Below are 22,876 nucleotides of genomic sequence, written 5' to 3' on the forward strand. Positions count from 1 at the left end.
CGCATAACTTGCCCTTGTAAGACGAACTGTTCCGCATTTCCAAATACGTATTTGTTTAATGCGTAATTTTATCAAATAATTAGTTCGAAATATCATGAAATAATATATATGCTACATAATATTGGGAGTTTTCGATTAACCACCATTTTTCCAAACATCTTTTTTATTGTATTGGGATTATATTTTACTACTCTGTGAGCGTACGATTACCAATCAGCTGATTGGTTGTGTTGCGGCTAATCGTCACGTCATTCTCAAACCCGGAAATCCTTGTCCTTTTATAACGGTATATTTCTTTATTATAACATAAATCTATTAATTCTAACTACAGATTTTACTTTAAAAGGTTCATCGTGTTGAATACCTTCTTAATGAATACTTTGTGAAGATTCACTACACGTAAATGACATGTATTTAACAAATATGGACTTTCAAATTCACGTCATATAATACCGACGCAGACCATGAGCAGACGACGCCAAATGAATCAGCTGGTAGCTTGTCCGCCAAATTTGAAACGGCTGCTAGCGGTACCTGGGAACAAAAAAATGGTTGTTTACGTTTAGCACAAAGGATTTCGGACTGAATGGGCTATTTACGGACGTCTGGGCGTGCCTCTCGCCTATAGGCGGGTCGAAAGTTTTTTTTTTGGAGGGCGGGGTGGTAATCACTGTATTCGAATTAGGAAAGTTGCTTGTGCACATTCATTTCTCATTTATGACGAATATACCCATTCTGACTTTCTCTCCTTTATTTTTTTTAACTTACGTTATCTTGTCTTGTACTCTCCTGTCTCTTGTTTTGTCTTGTCTTGTATATGTCTTGTCATTTCCCTCTCTCTTTCTCAATTTTCTTCTGTCTATTGCGCAACATATCATTCACAGCGAAGACCTCTTTGTGTGAATAGCTTTGCATTTGTTCTGTAATTATGTCTACATCAATATGATTTCGACCTTTTTGTTCCTTCTCTCTTTTTTCTTTCTGTATTATATACGCATATATTAATAAGTCGATTATATTATCTTCATTTCCAAGGGGATCCACACTTTACAAGCTTTGCATTTTATGTGGAGCCCCCTCATTTCTGTTTATGCTCAATATTATACTGGGTTTTTGTTGTTGTTGTTTTGTGACGTAGTAAGAATACTCGTCTGTAAAATTGTATTTGATTTGTATTACTTTATATTACTTTGTATCATGTTTTGAATGGAAATGGAATAAAGAATTGAAATGAATGGAATATTGAACCTGTTTATTTTGTGTTGATCGAGATATTATATAGCAAGTCATGGAGGTGGAAAGACTAGTCAAGATATTGCTTAGCCAAACATTTACATATTTATTGAAGGACTATTTCTTAAACATTTAAAGGAAAAGGAAACACCGTGTTTCATATATTGTAGTGGTCTATTGATAATAATGGAGTCAGATGGCTTTATAATAAATTATATAGTTTACAAATTAATTATGCGTAGGGCCTATTCTTTTATTTTCAGATGATAATAAATGCCTGTTCAAAATACTATTTGAAAATCATTGATATATTTTCAAAATCTAAATGAGAGAGAGAGAATGGAGGCAGGGGCGATGACCCGCAGTGGCGTAGCTACGAGGGGGCCTGGGGGCACGTGCCCCGCATTGCCAGAATATTATATTTTCAGGACAAAATACATGAAAGTAATAAAAAAATCGCTCGCACATTTTAAAGGCTTATGAGATTATTTCATGTTTATGTTGTTTTTATAAGAATAAAACTAAGAAGTGACTGATCGAGGGAAATATAGGTGAAGACACCGGGCCCCGTTCCCTATTGGCGAAAGTCGGATCCGCCCTTGTGACACATACACACACAACGGGAAAAATGCCCCCCCCCCGAAAAAGCAAGGACCCCCCAGTGCCCCCCAGGAAAAAAAATCCTATAGCTACGCCACTGGCGGTGGGGGGGGGGAGAAGCGTTGACCTTTGAGAAAACAAGAAGAGATATAAAAGCGAAGCCGATAGGCCTACGGCATGCAGAGTGCTTCTTGGAAGGTAATAACTTTACCAGCAATTGGAAATGAAATCAGCTTATATCTGGATGAAAATTGTAAGGGACTATTTACCAGTACCTTCATAAAATCAAATTATTATTTTTGAATGACTTGTCACAGTGATTTTATGAATAAATTATAAATTAGCATAATAAATTTATATTATTTTTTTTTTTGGGAGGGTCAAATTTGCCTATATAGTTTCATGTAGTTTCTGTACTGTATAATATTTTCATCGCTATTGCACGATCCGCGACACCCCCTCCATCCCCCCGTTGGTGACAAGAGTCAAAATGGTTCCATGACTTGCTCCGAAAAAGATTGATCCGATGGTAAATCTTTACATTAAGACTAGACCTAAAACCTAACATCATGAACAACTAAAGAAACACTTATTCTAATCTTACAATAAAGGGATGGTCCATAGGTTGGAAATATTTATATCTCAATAAATAAAGTAAAATTCACATAGCAAAATGCTGAAAATTTGATCGAAAATCGGATAACAAATAAGTTATTGAATTTTAAATATATGTATGATTCCGATGAAACAGTTCTAGGCATGTCTTCATAAATATTAATTAGGGGAACATGCATGCAGTTTTAATTTCGGCTCGCGATTTGCGCTCGCATTGATAAAAAATAGGAGCACCCAGGCATCCTATTCATAACTAGAAATCTGACATGTCCAAAGGACACAGATTTTTTTTTTTTTTTTAAATAAGTGCACACCTAGTTACCAATAATGCATATAGCATTTCCATTTATTTGAAAGCAAGATAAAAGAGCATTGTTAGATTAAATGCTTTGCTCACGGGCATATAGGTGCCGCGGCCGGGGATCGAACCTCGGACTTTCCATGTACATCTGATGTATAGCCAGGCGCCTTAGACCACTCGGCCACGGCACCTCTAAGTAATGATTGAATTTAATATCGTGCAAAAACCAATATGCACATAATTATATAATGAACAAAATTAGACCTTAGACCTAAAGACTCATCCTTTCCATAATAATCTCTGACAAAAGATATGACAGCCATACAGGTCATTGATGTGACCTGATTGTATTTTGGTGTCATTTTCCCAAATTCGATCGATTTGACTGAATTAAAACAATCGGGTAATTCCAATTGTTCGGGAGGAATGAAACTTTGTTTTAGTAGGCCTATATGACAATAAGGAGAAAACAGAATATTTCATATTTCTTATAAAATACAAAGGAAATAGTAAGTGGGTGACGTCATCAGTCCCCTCATTTGCATACCGACCTGTGCATGATTATTCTGTGAAGTTAAACGAAAATTTAAAATGTCAAACTTTCTTATTTTACATCCGATAGTGAAATTTTCAGTATTATGCTTGTTGGATTTTCTCCATTTATCAATTCAAATAAACTTAATGTTGGAGTGGACTTGTCTTTTAAAGGACAAGTCCACCCCAACAAAAACTTGATTTGAATAAAAAGAGAAAAATTCAACAAGCACAACACTGAAAATTTCATCAAAATTGGATGTAAAATAAAAAAAAGTTATGGCATTTTAAAGTTTTGCTTCATTTCACAAAACAGTTATATGCACATCTTGGTTGGTATGCAAATGAGGAACTGATGACATCACTCACTCACTATTTCTTTTGTATTTGATTATATGAAATATGAAATGTTTTTATTTTCTCGTCATTATCATGTGAAATAAAGTTTCATTCCTCCCTGAACACGTGGAATTCCATTAACATTTAGTGCCTCATGGCAAGGAGGTCATAATCGTCAAATTCGTAAAAATTGAAATATTGTATAATTCAAACAATAAAAAACAAAAGAAATAGTGAGTGAGTGACATCATCGACTCTCTTATTTGGATGTAACTGGCTCGTTCATATAACTATTTTGTTAAAAATAAGCGAAACTTTGAAATGTCCTAACTTTCTTATTTTACATCCGATTTTGATGAAATTTTCAGAATTGTGCTTGTCTGATTTTTCTCTATTGATTCAAATCAAAATTTTTCTGATGTGGACTTGACCTTTAAAGTGCAGGGGCCGCGGAACCGGGGGGGGGGGCTTCAGCCCCCAAGCCCCCCCCCCCACTTTTTTCCAAAACCATGTACAAAAACGCAAAAATGACCATACGATTGTGATTTTTTGTATGGTCAGCCCCCCCCCCACTTTGAAAATCGTTCCGCGGCCCCTGAAGTGTGATACCTTTCCATGACCAGTGGCGTAGCTACGGGGGGGCCTGTGGGGGCACGTGCCCCCCCTGAGATTTGGTGTGCCCCCCCAGAAAAAATTGGCAGAGCAAAAAAAAGAAAAGAAAAAAGGAAGAAAGAAGAAAGAAAAAGGGAAAAGAAGAAGAAAGACAGAAGAAAAAAGAGGAAAATAAGAGGAGGAAGACGAATGAATGAAATAATGTGAGGGGAAGACTTGCAGTTAAAAAAAAATCTTTTCATGTTACTACATAAAATTTTTTGCTGGCGCTTCGCGCCATGATTCATATCTTGCTCAATATACTGATGTGGAGCAAGTTTTGAAGTCAATATGCAAAACACATTTTAGATCGGACATCGAGCTTTCATTATTTTTTTTTCCTTTACAAATTTAAGTGCTCTGTAAAATGTCCGTTTTATGGTCTACATATCAGCATTTTAAGCTCACGCTGCGTGGTCACATTGTTTGATTTGCCAAGTTCATATTGTCTACGTGTATTCCATAATGTTCCATTTAACAAATGTATTCAGAATGCCCAGATTTTAGGTCTAAATATAAAACGTGCGCGATAGCGTGCATGTTCTTTATTTAAAATGTACTTAAATTATCCAGTTTTACATCAGAATATCAATAATTGCCTGCTCACGCTTCACGATCGCATTATTAATGATACCCAATTGACTATATCCTATTTATGACTTACAAAATATGAATAGAGTTTCCCGCTTTTAGGTCTAAAATCTCAATTTTCTTCCTCTCGCGCTTCGCGCTCGCATCAATTGTTTAGTTACATACCTATCCCATTAATTAATACAAAAAGTGCTTAGAATGACCATTTTTTTAGGTCGGAATGTCAAAAAATCGCATTATTGAAATATATACCGTCTTCGTGGGTGACTGTAAGCAGTCCTTAACAGGTCCCTTTTCGATAATGCTAGAACAGTTGATAAAAATTTCTGTTCGCGCTTGGGGGTACATACGAATCTCGTTCAGGATCACACATAACATTGCCCAGAAAATTAAACTTCAGGAAAAAAGACATTAAAGTAAAAAAAAAATCGCTCGCGCTTCGCGCTCGCACTTTTTATAAGGCTTATGAGATTATTTTATGTTTATGTTGTTTTATAAGAATAAAACTAACAGGTGACTGATATAGGTGAAGATAATTCCGGGCCCCGTCCCCTATTGGCGAAAGTCAGATCCGCCTTTGTGGACACATACACACCGGAAAAATGGCCGGTGCCCCCCCTGAAAAAGCAAGGACTCCCCAGTGCCCCCCCCCCCGGGAAAAAAATCCTAGCTACGCCACTGTCCATGACTTCTTACAAAAACAAGATATAACAAAAATAAAGCAGGACACAAATTTAACCTCTTTCAGGGTCTGACTCTCTTGAGAATGTTCTTGCTTTACAGTTCAATAATGAAGCATGCACTTCTTTTTTGTTGCTCGTTATGAGGTTCGTTCGGTCACAAGAAATGGGATTCGCCCACCACTCATTAGGGGAGAGATCAGTGGATTCGCCAACTACATGACTGTATACAAGCAAAGGCCGAGTGATGGCGCGAGACCATTAATGCTGAGGGAAAATTCCGAAATGTATTTGCAGCAATGCAAACACGAGAGGTATGGGGAGATCGAGGCAACGCTCCGACCGTAAACATTGTAGACAATATACGACACAGATTTCGTTTTGTACCATACCTTGTGCTTGAAAGTGCATAGTGAGTCACGCACGGAGCGACCCCCCCCCTTTTTTACATGGTTGAATATCAGTTTGACTGAGATACCAATATATTTCTTAATATATAAACACAAACAGGTGTTATGCATAATTTAAGTTCAGGTCACAATCGCAATAACGTTTTTTCTACCTAACGGCTACAATTTAGTGCACCATTGGATTTGATGATCAGCAAGCGCTCCGGCTGTCAGGGGACTTATCAAGGCTCTTTTTCTTTCTTTGAAGTTAAATTATTATTCAAATGAACTATCATTCAATAAGGCAGGGTAATCACTGCCATACTTCCAGTAGAGAAAAATAAGAAGAAAAATGATTAATTAACAGGGAAGACAGCCATATAGTATTTAAAAAGAGGTGGGTCTGTAATTCTGTATAGAGAAAACAAACATAATGGCGATCGATCTCGCATCTTGCACCTTTCATTATAGAACGACAAAAATGACCTCAATGTTTTTGTTATTCTTGATTTCATTTTCTTTCTTTTTCAGTCATAATCAGTATTTTTCATTACTTGATATCCTTTTCTTATCTCACCCATGATTATATAGGAAGCGGGCTCTGGTCTAGTCCCTCGCTCCCGGGGGGGGGGGGCACTTACATTGATGAGTGGATACCATGCGCGACCCAAAAAACACGTAAAATGATGTCCTTTTCACGATAGGGCACGTACGTAACGTGATAAGGGTGTCAAAAACACAAAAATAATGAAATAATGTATCTATTTCGCAAGGAAAATTACGTGTTTAGGGTCGAATTTGCGGGGAGGATAAAACAAAATTAAAATGTTTTATAAAGGATGTCCTTTTTGCCCCAACACTTCGTGTTTAGAGTCCGATTTGCGCGAGGTGTAGAAGGTGGGGTCGTACTAAACCAAATAAGGTAAAGCCGACGACCGAAGGACCCGTAACAATAAAACATTCCTGTACTTGTTTAGAGGATCATTTCGGGGAATATTTGCTAATAGTATCGTTTTGTTTCCAATACTTGTTAAGGGTAGGGTTTCACACGCCAATACTTGTTAAGGGGTGCATTTTCAGAATATGGAAATTACGTATTTAGGGTGCTTTTCGAGACCCCATGGTCGCGCATGGTATCCACTCGTGAATGGAAGTGCCCCCCCCCCGGGCCCTCGCTATATTGCGTGGTCATTCTATTCGTCAACGCATCCAACAGAAACTGAATTGAGAAGACAAAGATCTTATCGGTGTGTTGAGATTTGTGTTACCTTAGTTTGGGAGTGCCAGATGGATGTAATTTTTTAGATTCCTATATACATGATATACATACATTTCCATGGCAGAAATCAGCAGAAAAAATTATCTAATAGGATTATCATTCGGATGCAACACAATTAATATGCTGCTATGTGAGTGGAATTTTATAGGTATAGTCCTATATGCTATGAACACTAACAAAATTCATTGGCAAATGCTATAAGCGTCGTATATAGTGTAGCGGTTCCGACTCGCGCCTTGCAATCAGAGGGTCGTGTGTTCGAATCCCATCACCGCGGCCTATACGTCCTTTGGCGTCAATCCACACTCTGGCACTCTCCACCCGGGTGTTAACCCGGTTGGATGCGAAAGCCTATGAAGTTTGCCTAGCAAGTCTTGTCGGAATGCTCCCCAGGGAGTGGGGAAAGTGTGTGTGTGGGCATGTCACATACAATTTTACAGATGTAACTATTATTATTTATCATTTTTACTTTCTTTCTATTAAAATAGAAGATTTTCTTCGAAATTATATTCCATTCGTTATTTTAGGATGTTTTCCACTTTAAAAAATTAAGCAAGTGAAGCCTATTACTCCATCAGCAAGTTGTTCAAACTTTTAAACAATGATATTGTTTAAACATTTAGATAGTTCAAACTATAAAAAAATCTGAACAACTTGATTAATTTTATAAGAAACATATTTGAAACTACAACGTGCTTAATACTTTATACAATTAACACTTTTAAACGGTTCAAATGTATAAAATCTAAAAACAATATATCAATTTGATTTTCAACAAATTAAGCACGGTTTTAACTTTTAAACAAATATACTGTAAATTTCATGTAGTAAACAGCGTTGTAATTTTAAATATCGTTTTTACTGTGTATTTGGTGAAAATTTGACGAAAATCCATCCAAGATTATTTTGTAACAGAGTGTCACAATAAATTTTAAAAGTTTTATTTTGGGTATACGTGCCTTTTCTTTGTGCAAAACAGTGTAACCCATGCATGCATGGTGCAATGTTTCTACAATATGAAAATAAAAATTCAGTCATCATGAACAAGTAAATAAAAAAGTAGGAATTGACAGGCCCTGCTATATGGCTGCCTATATATAACGCTACATATTAAAAAAATTAATGTAAGAGGCCTATATACTAAATACAAGATTTAAGTGCATTTTTGTAAATCCCGAGAACAGGGAATCACCAAGCACGAAGTGCTGAAGCATTTCGTACGTTGGACTGTAATAAGGCTCGTTAATACAGGGGCAGCGGAACCGGGGGGGGGGGGGGGCAGGGGCACTTGCCCCACCCTGAAAAAATCTTGTAGAAAAAAGTGCCCTAGCTCATTCAAAATACAAAATGCACTTGTTTTTTTCAAAATGAAATGTGCCCTTTTTCAAAATACCCATTTTGAAGCAAAACATATTTTAGGTTATAATATGACAAAAATATTTGGCTCACACCTCGCGCTCAAATCAATTTTTGTTTACTAAGGTACTTTTTTCTGGGGGTGAACTTGACCTTAGCACCACTGACAAAAAGCGAGTTTTATATACAACTTAATTCAGATTTGATTTTTTTTTCAAACCGCTCGCTCGGTACGCTCACTCGTGGATGAGCCTAATTTCAATCTATTCAACCAAAAATATCAATATATAAATCATACAGTGTACATAATAATGCAATAGATAATACAAAATATGCGACTATGATCGGAGAGCATATTGCTTGTAGAGAATGGACAAAAAGTATTTTAAAAATTCGCAATGTGAAAAAAATAACATAACAGTTTAGCTCCCCCCAAATAAAAATAAAGAAGCATGCAAACTTCATCTGCAGACATAATACGCAAACACACTCACACACAAACACGCACACTAACCCTGACAATGTAGAGTATAGGCCACCTATATGCCCTATAGGGCCTAAATAAGTTTTGAAACGGGGTACAGATAAGCGGCAATCTTTGATTCAACTTTTTTATGACCGGTATAGTGAAGGTTAAAGAAGAAAGTCTCATTTTAGGAACATGGAAATGATCTTTTTGTTGCATAATTATGAAAGAACACGGATTGAGTGAAAACATAGGCCTATTGCAATATTTTCAATTAGAAGTCACTTCAACATGGCTTTGCTCAACTTAAAGGACAAGTCCACCCCAACAAAAAGATGATTTGAATAGAAAGAGAAAAATCAAACAAGGATAACACTGAAAATTTCATCAAAATTGAATCTGGAAAGACGAAAGTTATGACATTTTAAAGTTTTGCTAAATTTCACAAAACAGTTATATGCACATCCTGGTTGGTATGCAAATGAGGGTACCGGTGACACAACCCACTCATTATTTCTTTTGTATTTTATTATATGAAATATTTGATTTTTCTCCTCATTGTCATGCGGATTTTTTTTCATTCCTCCCTGAAAATGTGGAATTCTTTTGTATTAATATTTTGTGGTTCCAACAAGATGGTCATAATTGTCAAATCCGTAAAAAGTGAAATATTGTATAATTCAAACAATAAAAAACAAAAGAAATAGTGAGTGACATCATCGACTCTCTCATTTGCATATCACTGAGTTGAGCATAGAACTGTTTTGTGAAAAATAAGCGACACTTTAAAATGTCATAACTTTCTTATTTTTCATCCGATTTTGATGAAGTTTTTAACATTATTCTTGTTTGATTTTTCTCTATTTATTCAAATCAATCTTTTTCTGGGATGGACTTGACCTTTAATTACTACAAAACACTCAGCTACTTCACGCGAATGATAATAGTGAAAAAAAAATCTGTTTGCACCAATCTTTTGGCATTTTTACATATATAAGTACCCTTGGCTTTGCCATCCCTTCATTGGCGGCGGAAGCATACAAATTTAGGGGGGCGAAAAAATATTTTCACCTACATTTTGCCGGTCGGCTGCTGAAAGCAGATTTTGTTTATATTTTTTACGGGGTAGTCCACACGAAAGTCTGAAGTTTTAACTACATCTTATGGTTTTCCTAAAAAGATGAAATATCAGTAGGCGCATACAGGATTTTAATGATGGGCCCTATCTGATTTCTTTTAGAAAAATTGCGCCCCCATGAACATGAATGTCGACCTGGATGGGTATCTAAACAAACATTTTATGCGAGCACGAGCTGAAATTTTTTATATTCTGACCCAAAAACCTGAGATTCTAGAGCACTTTTTGTGAAAATGAATGGAATGGGTATCTATCTTAACAATTAATTTATTGATGCGAGCGCGAAGCGCGAGCAAAAAATGACATTCTGAATTTCTGACCCAAAAGATCGGATTCTAAGCACTTTTTGAAAGGATGAACAGGAATGGCAATTCAACTAAACAATCGATGCGATCGAGATGAAAACAAGTGAAATACTGGAAACGTAACATTTGTACTGCATTATGAAGGGTAATGAATAGATCTCCCGGGTAAATCACATTTCGGGTTCGCCCTGGCACATGAAAGCATGAATGTAGAGTCACCGCCAAGATGTTTACTGAAATTGGGTTCGTATGTAATGGAGATATTTTACATAAATCTCCTTCATTTTGGTGCGAATTTTTTTTGGGGGGGTTGTCAAGTTTTTCTGAACAAAATCGCATTGGGAGTGAGTTTAAAATTTGTGTATTTTCCATAGTAAAGACTGACATTTTGACTATTCTATATAGGTTTTGATATTTCTTGTTTCAGCTGTTCAGTTTGCTTGTTATTTTTTTCCTTTCCTTTGTTCTTAATTCTTTATTATTTTTTTTTCTTTCTTTCTCTAAATTTCTTTTTTTAATGGATATCTGGTTTATCACAAACATAGTTACAATTTCAAAAACCTTGCGCTGCGTAGATGCGCTTGGAAGTTCCGTTGACTCAGCTATCCCCTCCTCCTGAAATGGGGGTACGTGCCCCCCCGGGGGGCCACTTACATTGACGAGTGGATACCATGCGCGACCAAAAAAACACGTAAAAAGGATGTCTTTTTCACGATAGGGCACGTAACGTACGTAACGTGATAAGGGTGTCAAAAACACAAAAATAATGAAAAAAGGGTATCTATTTCGCTAGGAAAATTACGTGTTTAGGGTCGAATTTGCGGGGATGATAAAACAAAATTAAATGTTTTATAAAGGATGTCCTTTTTGCCCCAACACTACGTGTTTAGAGTCCGATTTGTGCGAAGTGTAGAAGGTGGGGTTAGGTGGGGGTACTTAACCAAATAAGGTAAAGCCGACGACCGAAGGACCCGTAACAATAAAACATTCATGTACTTGTTTAGGGGTTCATTTCAGGGAATATTTGCCAAGAGTATCGTTTTGTTTCCAAGACTTGTTAAGGGTAGGGCTTCACACGCCAATACTTGTTAAGGGGTGCATTTTCAGAATATGGAAATTACGTGTTTAGGGTGCTTTTCGAGACCCCATGTTCGCGCATGGTATCCACTCGTTAATGGAAGTGGCCCCCCCGGGACGTGTCCCCCTGTCCCCACCGGCCGCCCCCCCCCCCAAGTTCCGCCGCCTATGTACCTCCAAACGAAAATACGTTCCGTCGCGGCGCCGCAGCCCTGCCGCCCTGCCCCCCGTGCGTGAAGAAATTGGTCTAACGCGGCCGAAACTGAAATTTTATATTCTTATTCTTCTTCCTTTGAATCTTCCACCATCTTCTTTGAATCTTCTTATTTTCTTCTTTGAATCTTCTTAGCTTCTTCTTCTTTGAATCTTCTTCTTCTCCTTTGAATCTTCTTCAAGTTCTGAATCTTCCCCCTTTTCCCGGGGGTCCCTTTTCTTCTTTGAATTTTCTTCTTCTTCTCCTATTTCTTCTTTGAATCTTCTTCTTCTTCTTTGAATCTTCTCCTTCGTTTTCTTCTTTGAATCTTCTTCCTCTTCTTCATTTTACTCTGAATCTGAACCCGGGATCTGAACTGAACCATGCATTGTAACGTCGATTTCATTTTGACCAACATCACACAGGGTATGGTGCAAAACAAAATCTTATTTTCTCAAGCGTTTTCTTTGTTTGACAACAAATCGCCGCGCCAAAAGGCGAAATTTGCGAATTTGACAGCTGAGTCAACGGAATTTTCAAACGAATCTACGCAGCACAAGGTTTTTCAAATTGTAACTATGTTTGTGATAAACCAGATATCCATAATCGGAGAGTGAATTGTAAGTATTAATAACAAAAATAAGATTTTATTATTGTTTGGATGCCAATGTAAACGTTTTTATTGGCAAAAATAGTTCGGAAAAGTGAGTGAGAGACAGAGTCAGAGACCGAGTGAGCGATAACGGTCCCACCCTAATAAAAAAGGTGACGGCATCAAAATGTTTCATTTGAACTGTTCCGTTACTCGTAATACGTTGCTCAGCTAATTAAGATTCATATGAATACTTATGGACAATATTCGAAATTGAACGAAGTTGTTAAGACTCTATATTTAGCTCCAATTCCTTCTCTATGATGATGCGATGGGGTGACCATTTGCACACAAATCTAAAAAATTATCATGAAGTTGATTTTCAATAAAAAAATTCTCAGTCACTGCACAGCTCATACAAAATTAATCAAAATCATGAATACCAAATGGAAGGCAAGATCTCAAAGTCAAATTTTCTTGACAGAATTATAAAGTAGGTGTAAAGCTGGTATCGCGATCTCAAATGGCGATTGAAAAATAGCACTCTGCTGAAAAAGTGTCATAAAAAAGTGTGGCTTAATTATTTGCAAGACTTTAAATCTAGCAGAGAAAGGGAAGATAATGAAACTTATATCAGATGGAGGTTGAAATGCCATGAATTCGCTTGGTGTCACATTTTACTTATTTTGGAGACGTCTGCTTGCAAACTGGCGGTTTCTTGATGCTTGTGGAGAATATCAGATTTTCTTGGAGTGGACGCAAAATTTAACAAAATTTGCCGATGTTTTGCCAATATTTTCACAAATAGAGACCTTACCTTCAAGAAAATTACCGTACTGAGTAATTTGAAATCGCTCTCTGTGTTGGTGTTATCAGTTTATTCAAGATATGAATAGATATTTAGATATTCGACCTTGCACAAATTAGGTAGACTCTTATGCAAATTAAGGTCACACTACTACTATATTTAGTTACCTGTACTAGTGTAGGCTGGCCGGATCATGATTGCGATTGGTCAGATAGAATTAAATTATGGTACGGTAGTGGATGGTATTACCGAACACCTAATGAATTTAATCATATCATTATCACAAAGTTCTCATTAAAATTCACCAAACTTTCACCATAACTACACATATACCAAAAATAGCAATAGAGGGGTCTACAGACCTGCCAACCAGTATGTTTTTGGCGTATTTTAGTACATTTTTGCAAACCCCCCTTTCCCCCCCCCCAAAAAAAAAAAAATGGTTATTAGATCAATGTAATTTCAGGTAACTTGGTTTTTTTTTCAATCATTTTGTTAAAAACCAGGGTGAGATATACATGTATACACAAGTTTCAATGTTTTTTTTTCATCTGCAAGAGCAGTGCGCATTTTAGCTTGCATGCAGCTGGAGCGCCGCGATGAGCGAGTGCACCACGCATTTTATTATGAAATACACTTTTTTGGGGGAAAATACATTTTTTTTATCACAGAATACAATTTTTCATTCCCAGAGGTTGGCAGGTCTGGGTCTATGTAAAAGTTTTGCCGAAATCGTTTTTCTTTTTTACGATATCAGCTTCCAATCGGACCCCTCTTTGCATGTGAACTATTTTGGTCACTTGAAAAAGGTATCGTATTACCGAACGTGTCTTTTCAATGGGAAAAGTTGAGAAAACAACAAAATCACTAATGTGCTATTTTGACCATATTTTGAGAATGTAAAGACTTTGAAAATGTGTTTTTGACCATTTTTCATCAGTTTTTTATTCAAGTTTCCTTTGAAAGGATGTTGCAAACTTTTCGATTCATCAAAATGTATCAGGAAATTTGTCATTATCCTCTGCTGCACACAGAATTCTGCGTAGAGTGCTGTAACGCCCTCTTGTGCTCAATAAAAGAAAGCTAACAAGTAATGACCAGTAGCAACCACACTAATGACATCTACAGACAGTAGAGGTGCTGGTCAGAAAATTGGGATTGTCCCAGTTTACAGGGACTCTCGGTTTTCAAAGATTTCTCCACACAAGAAATCTGGAAAGTTCATTCACCTGTGAAGTGCCGACATCAATTGAGTGCGCTAGTAGATATAAACATATCAGGTTTCATAACAAAATTATTGGAAGACAGCAAAAATAGAAGGTGAACTGGGGGGAATTGAGGTCACTGAATCTAATACTCCTCAAAAAAAGTTTGGAAATCTGACTGATCGATAATTCTTCCTCTGCTTTAGTGAATGTTAATTTGTAATAGATACCAGTGAATAGATCATTTAATTCCCTTTAAAATGAAACCCTACATGATATGATTATGGTTCACATCGAGTTGCAGTGAAATGTAGGGCAAGGTCAAAATTCTGAAGTTGCAAAATGACAATATTGAAAGTCACTGTTCTTTTTTTCCGTGGTAATGAGTGAGTTTCTCAGTGTTTTTTTTTTCATGCACCTTAACATCAATATTAACATGGAATCAAGCACACCTCTGCACAAGCAAACACATTACAAACATGCATGGGTATTTCAGATGACTCAAAACATAAATCTCACAGAACCATCACTAAGTACTTAAACCACAACAAAACATCCAAAATGAAGAAGCAGGGGCTTGATTTGAATGGATTTTCTTCTCTATTGACTCAGACAAAATAATCATGTTCGTCATTGACCCTTCATGAATATTTCTGCTCATTTTGCAGCTTTTCAATTTAGACCTCATTCAACACTTTTGAATCCTGCTCTATTCGTGCTGGCTTACTCATAACAAGCATCATAGTATCATTTAAAGAGAATTAAATGGTCTTTTGAATGATATCAAATATGCTTTGTGTAAAATTGGGAGTTGGGAGAAATGAATGGCCAAACTCAGGTTTCCAAAAAAAATTACGGTTTTATTTTAGCTTTGGTATTGCTAATACATATTAGATTGAAATTGCTGTATGTTTCACAAGGATTATATTTGGCATCCTATTCCCACATGTAGACATTCATGTCAGTAGAACTAGCTTGACATCAACTGAAATCAGTCTAGAGTTAAGACAGAAGGGAATATTCCAAATTTTCTTTGATAGTTCCCAACTTAATCAAAGTGATAAAAGGAAATCTGGAATATAGATAGCATTTCATAGATGCAAAGATGTGAAATGTGAAATTTTAGCAACTTAGGGTTTTTTGTTTGTCCCTATTTTTGTAGAATGTTCTATATTTTTCTTTTGTTAAACTCAGGATAGAAAGATGGAGAAAGAAACACAAAGCATGGATGCCAAGACTCATCTGGTGAAGATGATGCAGGTTGCCGTGGAAACAGAAGATTTCTATCAACCATACCTCGAGTACATAGGTCAACAACAAGAGGTATAGCCAACTTTTTACTCTAGCTAGGCATGTGACTACCAGTTGAATACCCGAGTTCCGCCCCAAAATTCATTGACTTTTCATATAAAAAGAACCAACACAGATCATTTGTTTCACTTAACTGGTAAACGGAAAATCACTGACCCTAAATGTAACATTTGTGAATTGTTGATACTTCAGAATTAATGCTGCTATGACCTATCTTGTGAATTATCCTAACAAAAAGTGTATATGATTTGATTGGACCATTTTCTTTTCAGGACTCTGATTGCATTCTACCATACATGCATGATGTGATACTTGATCGGCTGCGAAGCTTGAGCCGGTTTTTCCAGCTTTGTCCAGAAACTTTCTTCCTAGCAGTCAATACTATGGACAGATTCCTGTCCCTTGTCAAGGTAAGACGGCAATAATTATTAAAATTTAATTTAATACCTCAATTATTTCTAGAAGTATGATTGGAGTTGGTCCTTTTCAGGATCAACATTTACCCAGGAAAGATACATGGTTTAATATGAAGAACCTAATCAAATTTCAATTGTATTGTATACTTTTGCCTACAATTGGTTTTGTTAGTTGGTTTTGTAGTGTTTGTATCATATTGTGACATTATGTTGGAAATTTATCCAGAATTATATCTGTACCCTATAAAAGAGATAAGTTAAGGTTGTCAGTCATGAATCACTACTAACATCTTACTTTCCATTTGAAGTGCAGTAAATGCACACAGTGCTTGTTTGAAAATCTTGGAAGATCTGTGATCTTTTATTGTATTTTTACCAGAGTCGATTGTGAATGTTTTTTTTTTCTTTTCACCCTTTCCATATAGGCCCGTCCTCATCATTTGATGTGTATTGCAATAGCAAGCTACAACCTTGCAATTAAAGCACTAGAACCATCTGAGGTGAGACCTATTTTATTGCTTCTCCCCTCTCATTTTGTTTTCTCCACTCTGTCTCACTTGTTTTGTGTCTTTCTCAGCCTGTACGTGCATTGATGCCTGTTTCTATTTGTTACTTTGAAATCCCAAATCCATGTATCTCACTGTAATTTGAATATGTAACCAAACATACACTGCTTCTTTTCGAAGACTACTGTGCTATCACTTTCCAATATGTTGACTTAGAGTGTTTTGAAAGTGTGAACTGCATTTTGTTTAACAGCACAATGTTTGTTATAACAACATTTGTGATTATAAAATCCTGTTGAACTCTATTTGGCTTTTAAAGTCCTTTTGTGTTCCTAGTGCATATTGAGTCATTGATTCCTTTCTTTTAACTTGTTTGATTTGAAACGCTTTGTGTATACTATTGTATTGATCATACATCTTCATTTACATTAGAAGAGAGAGAACTATAGTTCAAGAAAGCTGGTCTGTAATACTAAGTGTTACTAAATGATATAGATATGTCATTGGTAATTAGTCATTGGCAATTTGGCTTGGTAAAAGAAAAGAAAAACTACAATAAGAAAGTCATGAGAAAGTATACAACACGTTGAAAGTATTACATCAATTGTTTTGAACACTTCTGAGTAGGAAAAAAAAGGGAAGTACTAAAACTTGAAAAATGAATAAAGAATTAATTGAATTGTCCTCAATATCAGCCGAAAAAGAAAATAGTAAGTAGTTTCAAAACTGGAAAAACGAATAGACTGAATTGAATTGTAAATTTTACTTTCCTCAGTCCTCAATATCAGCGGAGGACCTCGTTCGTATCAGCCAATGTGGGTGCTCTGTCAATGATGTCCTGCGCATGGAGCGTATTATTCTTCAGAAGCTTCAGTATGACCTTCAAGCGCCCACTGCTCACCGATTCTTCAAGCTCTTCCATGCATACAGTGTTGTACAAGGCATCCTGGGTAAAGATACGGCCATGCAGAATACCCAGCTTGAGATCAGCACACAGAAGCTGGAGGCCTGCTTGTGTTACTTCCCTTTAACTCTGTACAAGGTAAGAGCTCAACACCCTCACTGGCATAACACTGGCATAACATTACCTTTATTTAAAAAAGTTTAATATTTCATTTTGATTCACAGAGCCTTGTTGTAAACCAGCTATTTTATCAACATACATCTACAACGGAGGTGGTTACTCTGTATAAAGTAGTTTTGAAATAAATAAATTAATAAGTAAATTTATTTTCTAATTTTCAAATACTGATTATGATTCTACTCATATTGCCCATCATTACAATATTTGTGAACATTATTCTACATCAATGCCAGAAAGGCAATGTAGTTTGCTTCTGAATGATAAGTTAAGTTGAAGCAATTCTATTTAGAACAAAACATGTTATTTACACATCTCAATCAAAGTTCATCCTAAGCTGAAAAGATTTCAATTGTTCCAAGAGATTCAATATGGGAAGAGATTTTATAATTGACCAAACAATCTTTGAAGAACTTTGTTACTACATGCACATTGTATTTTTTCTGTTCAAAAGAAATATTTCCACAATCGTGTACTGTACAATTTGCTGTCTTTTAATTGAGGTATAGTACATTGACTCGTGGTAGAGTTGTAGTCATGTAATGGGTGACCTTGCTTCACAACCAAGTCACTGCAGTGATACCTTCCATTACAGGCTTAGATGCATTTCTTTAACAGCACCCAGCTGAAACCAGTCAACTGACCTTCATATATAATTTTTTTTCCTTCTTTCTTTTAGCCGTCAGTGCTGGCGCTGGCTGTCTTAACCCACGAGTTACCAAACGCATCTTGCGAAGTGCACAATCCTAATGATATAAGATGGATGAGGATTGTATGGGATATACAAAGAGTTTCTCAGGTAAGGGATATCACATTACACAGACCTTAGAAATCGATTGTAGATTTGACTTTTACCATTGATTGCAGATAAGATCACTATGATTTATCATGAAAATAAGTTCTCTGATCATCAGCCTTTGTGGTACATGACCATATTTATATCAAATTTTGTTAAGGTGTTACAATGCAGTCGTAGATTTAGTAAGAAAAGAATAAAGGAAGAGAAACTCACCATGAAAAGCCCTCAGAGTTTCCACAAATTGCTGTCTACTGTAGTTCAATACAAATATAGGTATTCTCCCTTAAGAACCTTTTTTTTCCCTCTAATTAAAATGTACTGAAAGTTCAAAAAAATAATGATTGATGACTTGATAGATGTAATGCTTTACCCTCCTTATTCTCAGGTTAGTGATACAGACCTGGTGAACTGCCGATCTCAGGTCAGCGAATGTCTCAGGATGTACTCCTCCCCGGTCTCTCGCATGCCTCACAGCCGTCTGACATGGATCGTCAGCACCAGGACAGCTAGGCAACTCAAGTTCAGTGCTCAGGTTTCTTCAGACCTAGCTCCGATCCCAGAGAACAGGATTCTCAACTGTTCGCTGTCTTCTGATGGAGATACAGATGAGTAAGTTCATCCTGATTTAATCAATTTGAGGAGGTACTGTAGCTCAGATTATAGAGCAGTTGGAAAATTGATGCACTTGTGCTCTTTGTTTTAGGTATTATCCTCATTATCATATCATAACAGGTGAGTTAGAGAAGACCTAAAACCATCTCTTTCTAACTAAGGCCTAAAAAAAAATTATGTTGCCCTCATGAGCCCAAAATCAGAAAAGTGGGTCGGTCAGTCAATTTTTATAGTGGGGGTTGACCCTGTTCTTTCACATTTTGCAGTCAGTCAAATGAGGGCAACTTCACATTTTTTAGGCCTAACGTTCATGTATTCTTTCTTAACAGTTTGGTAAAAGAACTACCATTTAACATTTTTACATCTTCAAAAGTACAATTTTGATGAAATCAGATATTGAAGTCAAGTTTTTCAATTAGAATAGAACAGTTGTGACAAGTTACAAGTGAAATACTGATCCTATGATAAGATATTGTTGAATGAAACTGATTAGATCATATATTATGTTTTTCACTAGATTTACCTAAAATTATGGAATGGCATGTACACAAGTATTGTTTTGCATTCAAGACCATAATATCTCCCATTCCCTGTTTGACATTCTTCAGGTCATGTGAGGTGCTGAGCGATGGTCCAGACAACCAGTCATCTCCTACAGACGTTGAGGTGGCTAATCAGTCTTCCCCCTCAAGAACTCTTGTCCTAAACACTCATCAACTTGCCTCTCTTTCTACGGACAATGAAATATGTGTGGAGAACAAGCTCTTCACATATGAAGACGAGTCTTTAGCACACTGTCCAACGAGAATCCATGGAGGTAGCTGACTAGAGGCTGACAAGGAATCTTGATTCCTTGACAAAAGTGTGACATGGACACCTAGATCCAGGGTTGTTGATTGCTGGCCGATCAAACCAACTCGGGATGTAATGTCTACGGCAGAACTATGCTGATCTGAATCAGTTATTATGTAGATTTGAGGGAAACTTGATTCCCTGACATTGAATAGGACACCAAACTTCAGGTAATGATCGCTGGCAGATCATACCGAATGTGAATGCATCATCTCGTTCAGAACTATGCTGGTCTTAGTTGCTGGAAGTATGGTTAATCACAACTAGTCTCCAAAGGACTAGTACTGACATTGGGGTTAGACGTACCTTCTGCAAAACTCTGTCAACTTTTCTTGTTGGTTTTATCACTGACATAGAGTGACTGATCTTCTAACTTAGGCCCATGCCGTCCCATGCTTGATTGTATTGTCTCTAAACGGACAATAGAAGCCTAGTGTCCTGAGCAAAGAATCGACCTTGAATGTAAGCGAAGATGGAGATAAACATTGACCTTGATGATGTTAAGACGATACTAAGACTGTTACATGTATGTATACACTCTGGGATATGAAGGAGCCAACTCCACAATTATATGTAAAATGTGTGTTTCAACATTAATGATGTATGTGAGTTCTTGTGTTTGAAACATCGATGGAACTTACGACTTGTGATCAATAGATGTATGTGCCGAGAAGGTTATGTTACAAGAATTGCAAGCCAAGATATGCCATTGTTTGTAATACATTGGTGATTTATTGACATCGCTACCAGAACTGCCTCAAAGGCACTATTAAAAGATATGTTTCCAGCATATCTTCTATGGGGATAGTGTTGCCAGTGGATATTGATGATGATGATGACCGTGTTTAGGAGAAGTGCATTTCTTCACGGCACAGTGGTACTTCCTAAAGCTTCAATCCAAGATATGCTCTTTAAGATGTGACTTGTAGGATATGTAGGGAGCACAGAGAGAAAAATGACAATTTGTTATGTCAAACCAAAGTGCAAATCCACTTCTGATGTTGAAACCCTGTGAACTGTCATTTGTTATGTAAGTACAAGTATGTGATGCAGTGTCTTAGAGATTAGAAGTAATCAAGTAAGTACTAAGTAATGTCAGTAGGATAGAAAATGAAAGGAGTCTTACATGTAGGATCTTTTGCATAATCAAATATACACCTTATTGGTGTGCAAAAAATAGTGTAACAGCTGACAAAATATCTGTATTACCATGAACATAAAATGAAATAAACATGTTTAATGTCTTTAAACAAAGTGGGATATGACAATGCTTGAAAAAAAAACATAAAAGGGGAAATCGCTAGGATCTAACATGAATAGATTTGATTGAGATTAAGAAATACATATTTGTAAATTGTGAGTAGAAAACTGAAAAAGAAAAAAAATGTGCGTTTTAAGCATCTTTTTCCTTGAAAAAATTTGGGGGTCAAAACTGTCAATATCATTGTAAGACAAATTTGTTGTTGTCCAATCCAGTCATACTATTTCAGGAGCTCACTGTTTACAACACATTTTGTGAAACGGCATTTGGAAAGAGCTTATTATGCAACTGATATGAGTGTATGCTGCATGTTTGGGGGCAATGCATTGATTAATATATTAACTCATTCTACATGTACAGCCGTCTTGTCTCCTAGGATTCCCTTTATTCATACGTTCAGTATGTACGAACTCGTTCATATTTTCTTGAAGTTGGAGGATTAAACCTAGGACACCGTTCTCACTACCTTCCTAAAACGTGTTTAGTGGAAACTAGTTTTAACGTGTAGTGAGAACGGTTGAACGGCGTTTGTTCAGTACCATTTCTTGGCAAGGAAATTCTCATGAAAACCAATTACATGAAATCAAGATATCGCTAACTACTGTAGAAACCAGTTGCAGACAAGTGAAATCATATTTGACTGACATGTAAAACTGAGGTAGTCATAAGTTTTTGTAATTTCTTTTGCTGTGAAAAGCAAACTTGAAGGAGTAGCTTTAAATTTTGTAGCACGACATTTGCAGGAGAATATATGTATTTGGTAATTTATTGGATGGTGCTAAGACATTGCTGCATTGCAAGTTGTGGTACGGTACTGATATGTGTTGGATTGTTCTCATGTCTTCAGGAACTTGTTTTGGGGCAGGTGTTTCTATGTTATTTATTCAATTTTACCATTCTATTGGTTTTTTTATTTCTGTAGTCCCATACGTGTGGTCTGATGTCATGGTCATGCAATTTATTAATTAAGGCACATGATTTATATGCACTGGTGATACAGATACTATATTTTTGTATTCATTCATGTATTACTTTTAAACGAATCTATTTTTTTCTTCAACTAGGTGGGTTGTTAATTAATTTTACTTTTTGTGTATGGCTTGTAGTTAATATTTAAATGTAAATCAATACGGCATATTCTATTTTCTTTTACAGTGTGCATGTAGCATTATACAATGTACATTTATGCCTACCTCAATTTTTTTTTCTAATACAAATTCATTGAGAGTTTTGACATTTAGAGGCTAAATTTTTTTATTCATCCCCACACCTTGAATAAGCATGAATATTGGCTTATGTTGTACCAGTATTTTTTCTTGTTTTAGACCCCCAACAACACAAATTTAATATCTTTATGAAAGTTTGATAGGTGTAATGAAATTATTTTACTACCATGCAGGTAAAAAAAGTTAAAATATTTTAGGTATATTATTCATGTGTATATCAAATACTGGTACAAAAGAATAAAGAAAATTACAAAGCTAGTCCTTGTAAAATGAATACATTTGTGGAGACAATCTACAAAATACAAATACTTTGTAAGAAGCTGCAGTGTAAGGGAGATCGGGGTTAGTTGGAAAGCGGGGTAAGTTGAAACATTGTAATTTTCTTTAACGCCTGTAAAATAAGTTTATGCAATAATGCCCTCAATTTATTGCTATTGTTGTATTATTAATAGCAATATAT

General features: G+C 36.2%; 1 protein-coding gene across 2 annotated transcripts; it reads left to right on the plus strand.

The window, feature by feature from the left end:
• The first annotated feature begins 12,082 nt into the window (after positions 1-12,082).
• Positions 12,083-21,226, plus strand: LOC121412378 (cyclin-G2-like). 2 transcript variants are annotated; one of them, XM_041605204.1, is made up of 8 exons: positions 12,083-12,173; positions 15,547-15,675; positions 15,936-16,073; positions 16,505-16,579; positions 17,361-17,627; positions 18,346-18,465; positions 18,851-19,074; positions 19,686-21,226. In XM_041605204.1, the coding sequence occupies exons 2-8, from the start codon at positions 15,556-15,558 to the stop codon at positions 19,900-19,902; spliced, it is 1,161 nt and encodes a 386-aa protein (XP_041461138.1). In that variant the 5' UTR covers positions 12,083-12,173; positions 15,547-15,555; the 3' UTR covers positions 19,903-21,226. The 2 variants fall into 2 exon arrangements, with proteins under 2 accessions (XP_041461138.1, XP_041461134.1); XM_041605200.1 differs by lacking the exon at positions 12,083-12,173 and adding an exon at positions 12,220-12,367.
• Positions 21,227-22,876: the final 1,650 nt, after the last annotated feature.

This window comes from Lytechinus variegatus, chromosome 1 (genome assembly GCF_018143015.1).
Source record: "Lytechinus variegatus isolate NC3 chromosome 1, Lvar_3.0, whole genome shotgun sequence".
Classification (NCBI taxonomy): Eukaryota; Metazoa; Echinodermata; class Echinoidea; order Temnopleuroida; family Toxopneustidae; genus Lytechinus; species Lytechinus variegatus.

Coding starts and splice junctions, on each gene's coding strand:
- LOC121412378 (XM_041605204.1), top strand. CDS start 15,556: ATGGAGAAAGAAACACAAAGCATGGATGCCAAGACTCATCTGGTGAAG. Junction 16,074..16,504: donor GATTCCTGTCCCTTGTCAAG/GTAAGACGGCAA, acceptor CTTTCCATATAG/GCCCGTCCTCATCATTTGAT. Junction 17,628..18,345: donor TCCCTTTAACTCTGTACAAG/GTAAGAGCTCAA, acceptor TCTTTCTTTTAG/CCGTCAGTGCTGGCGCTGGC.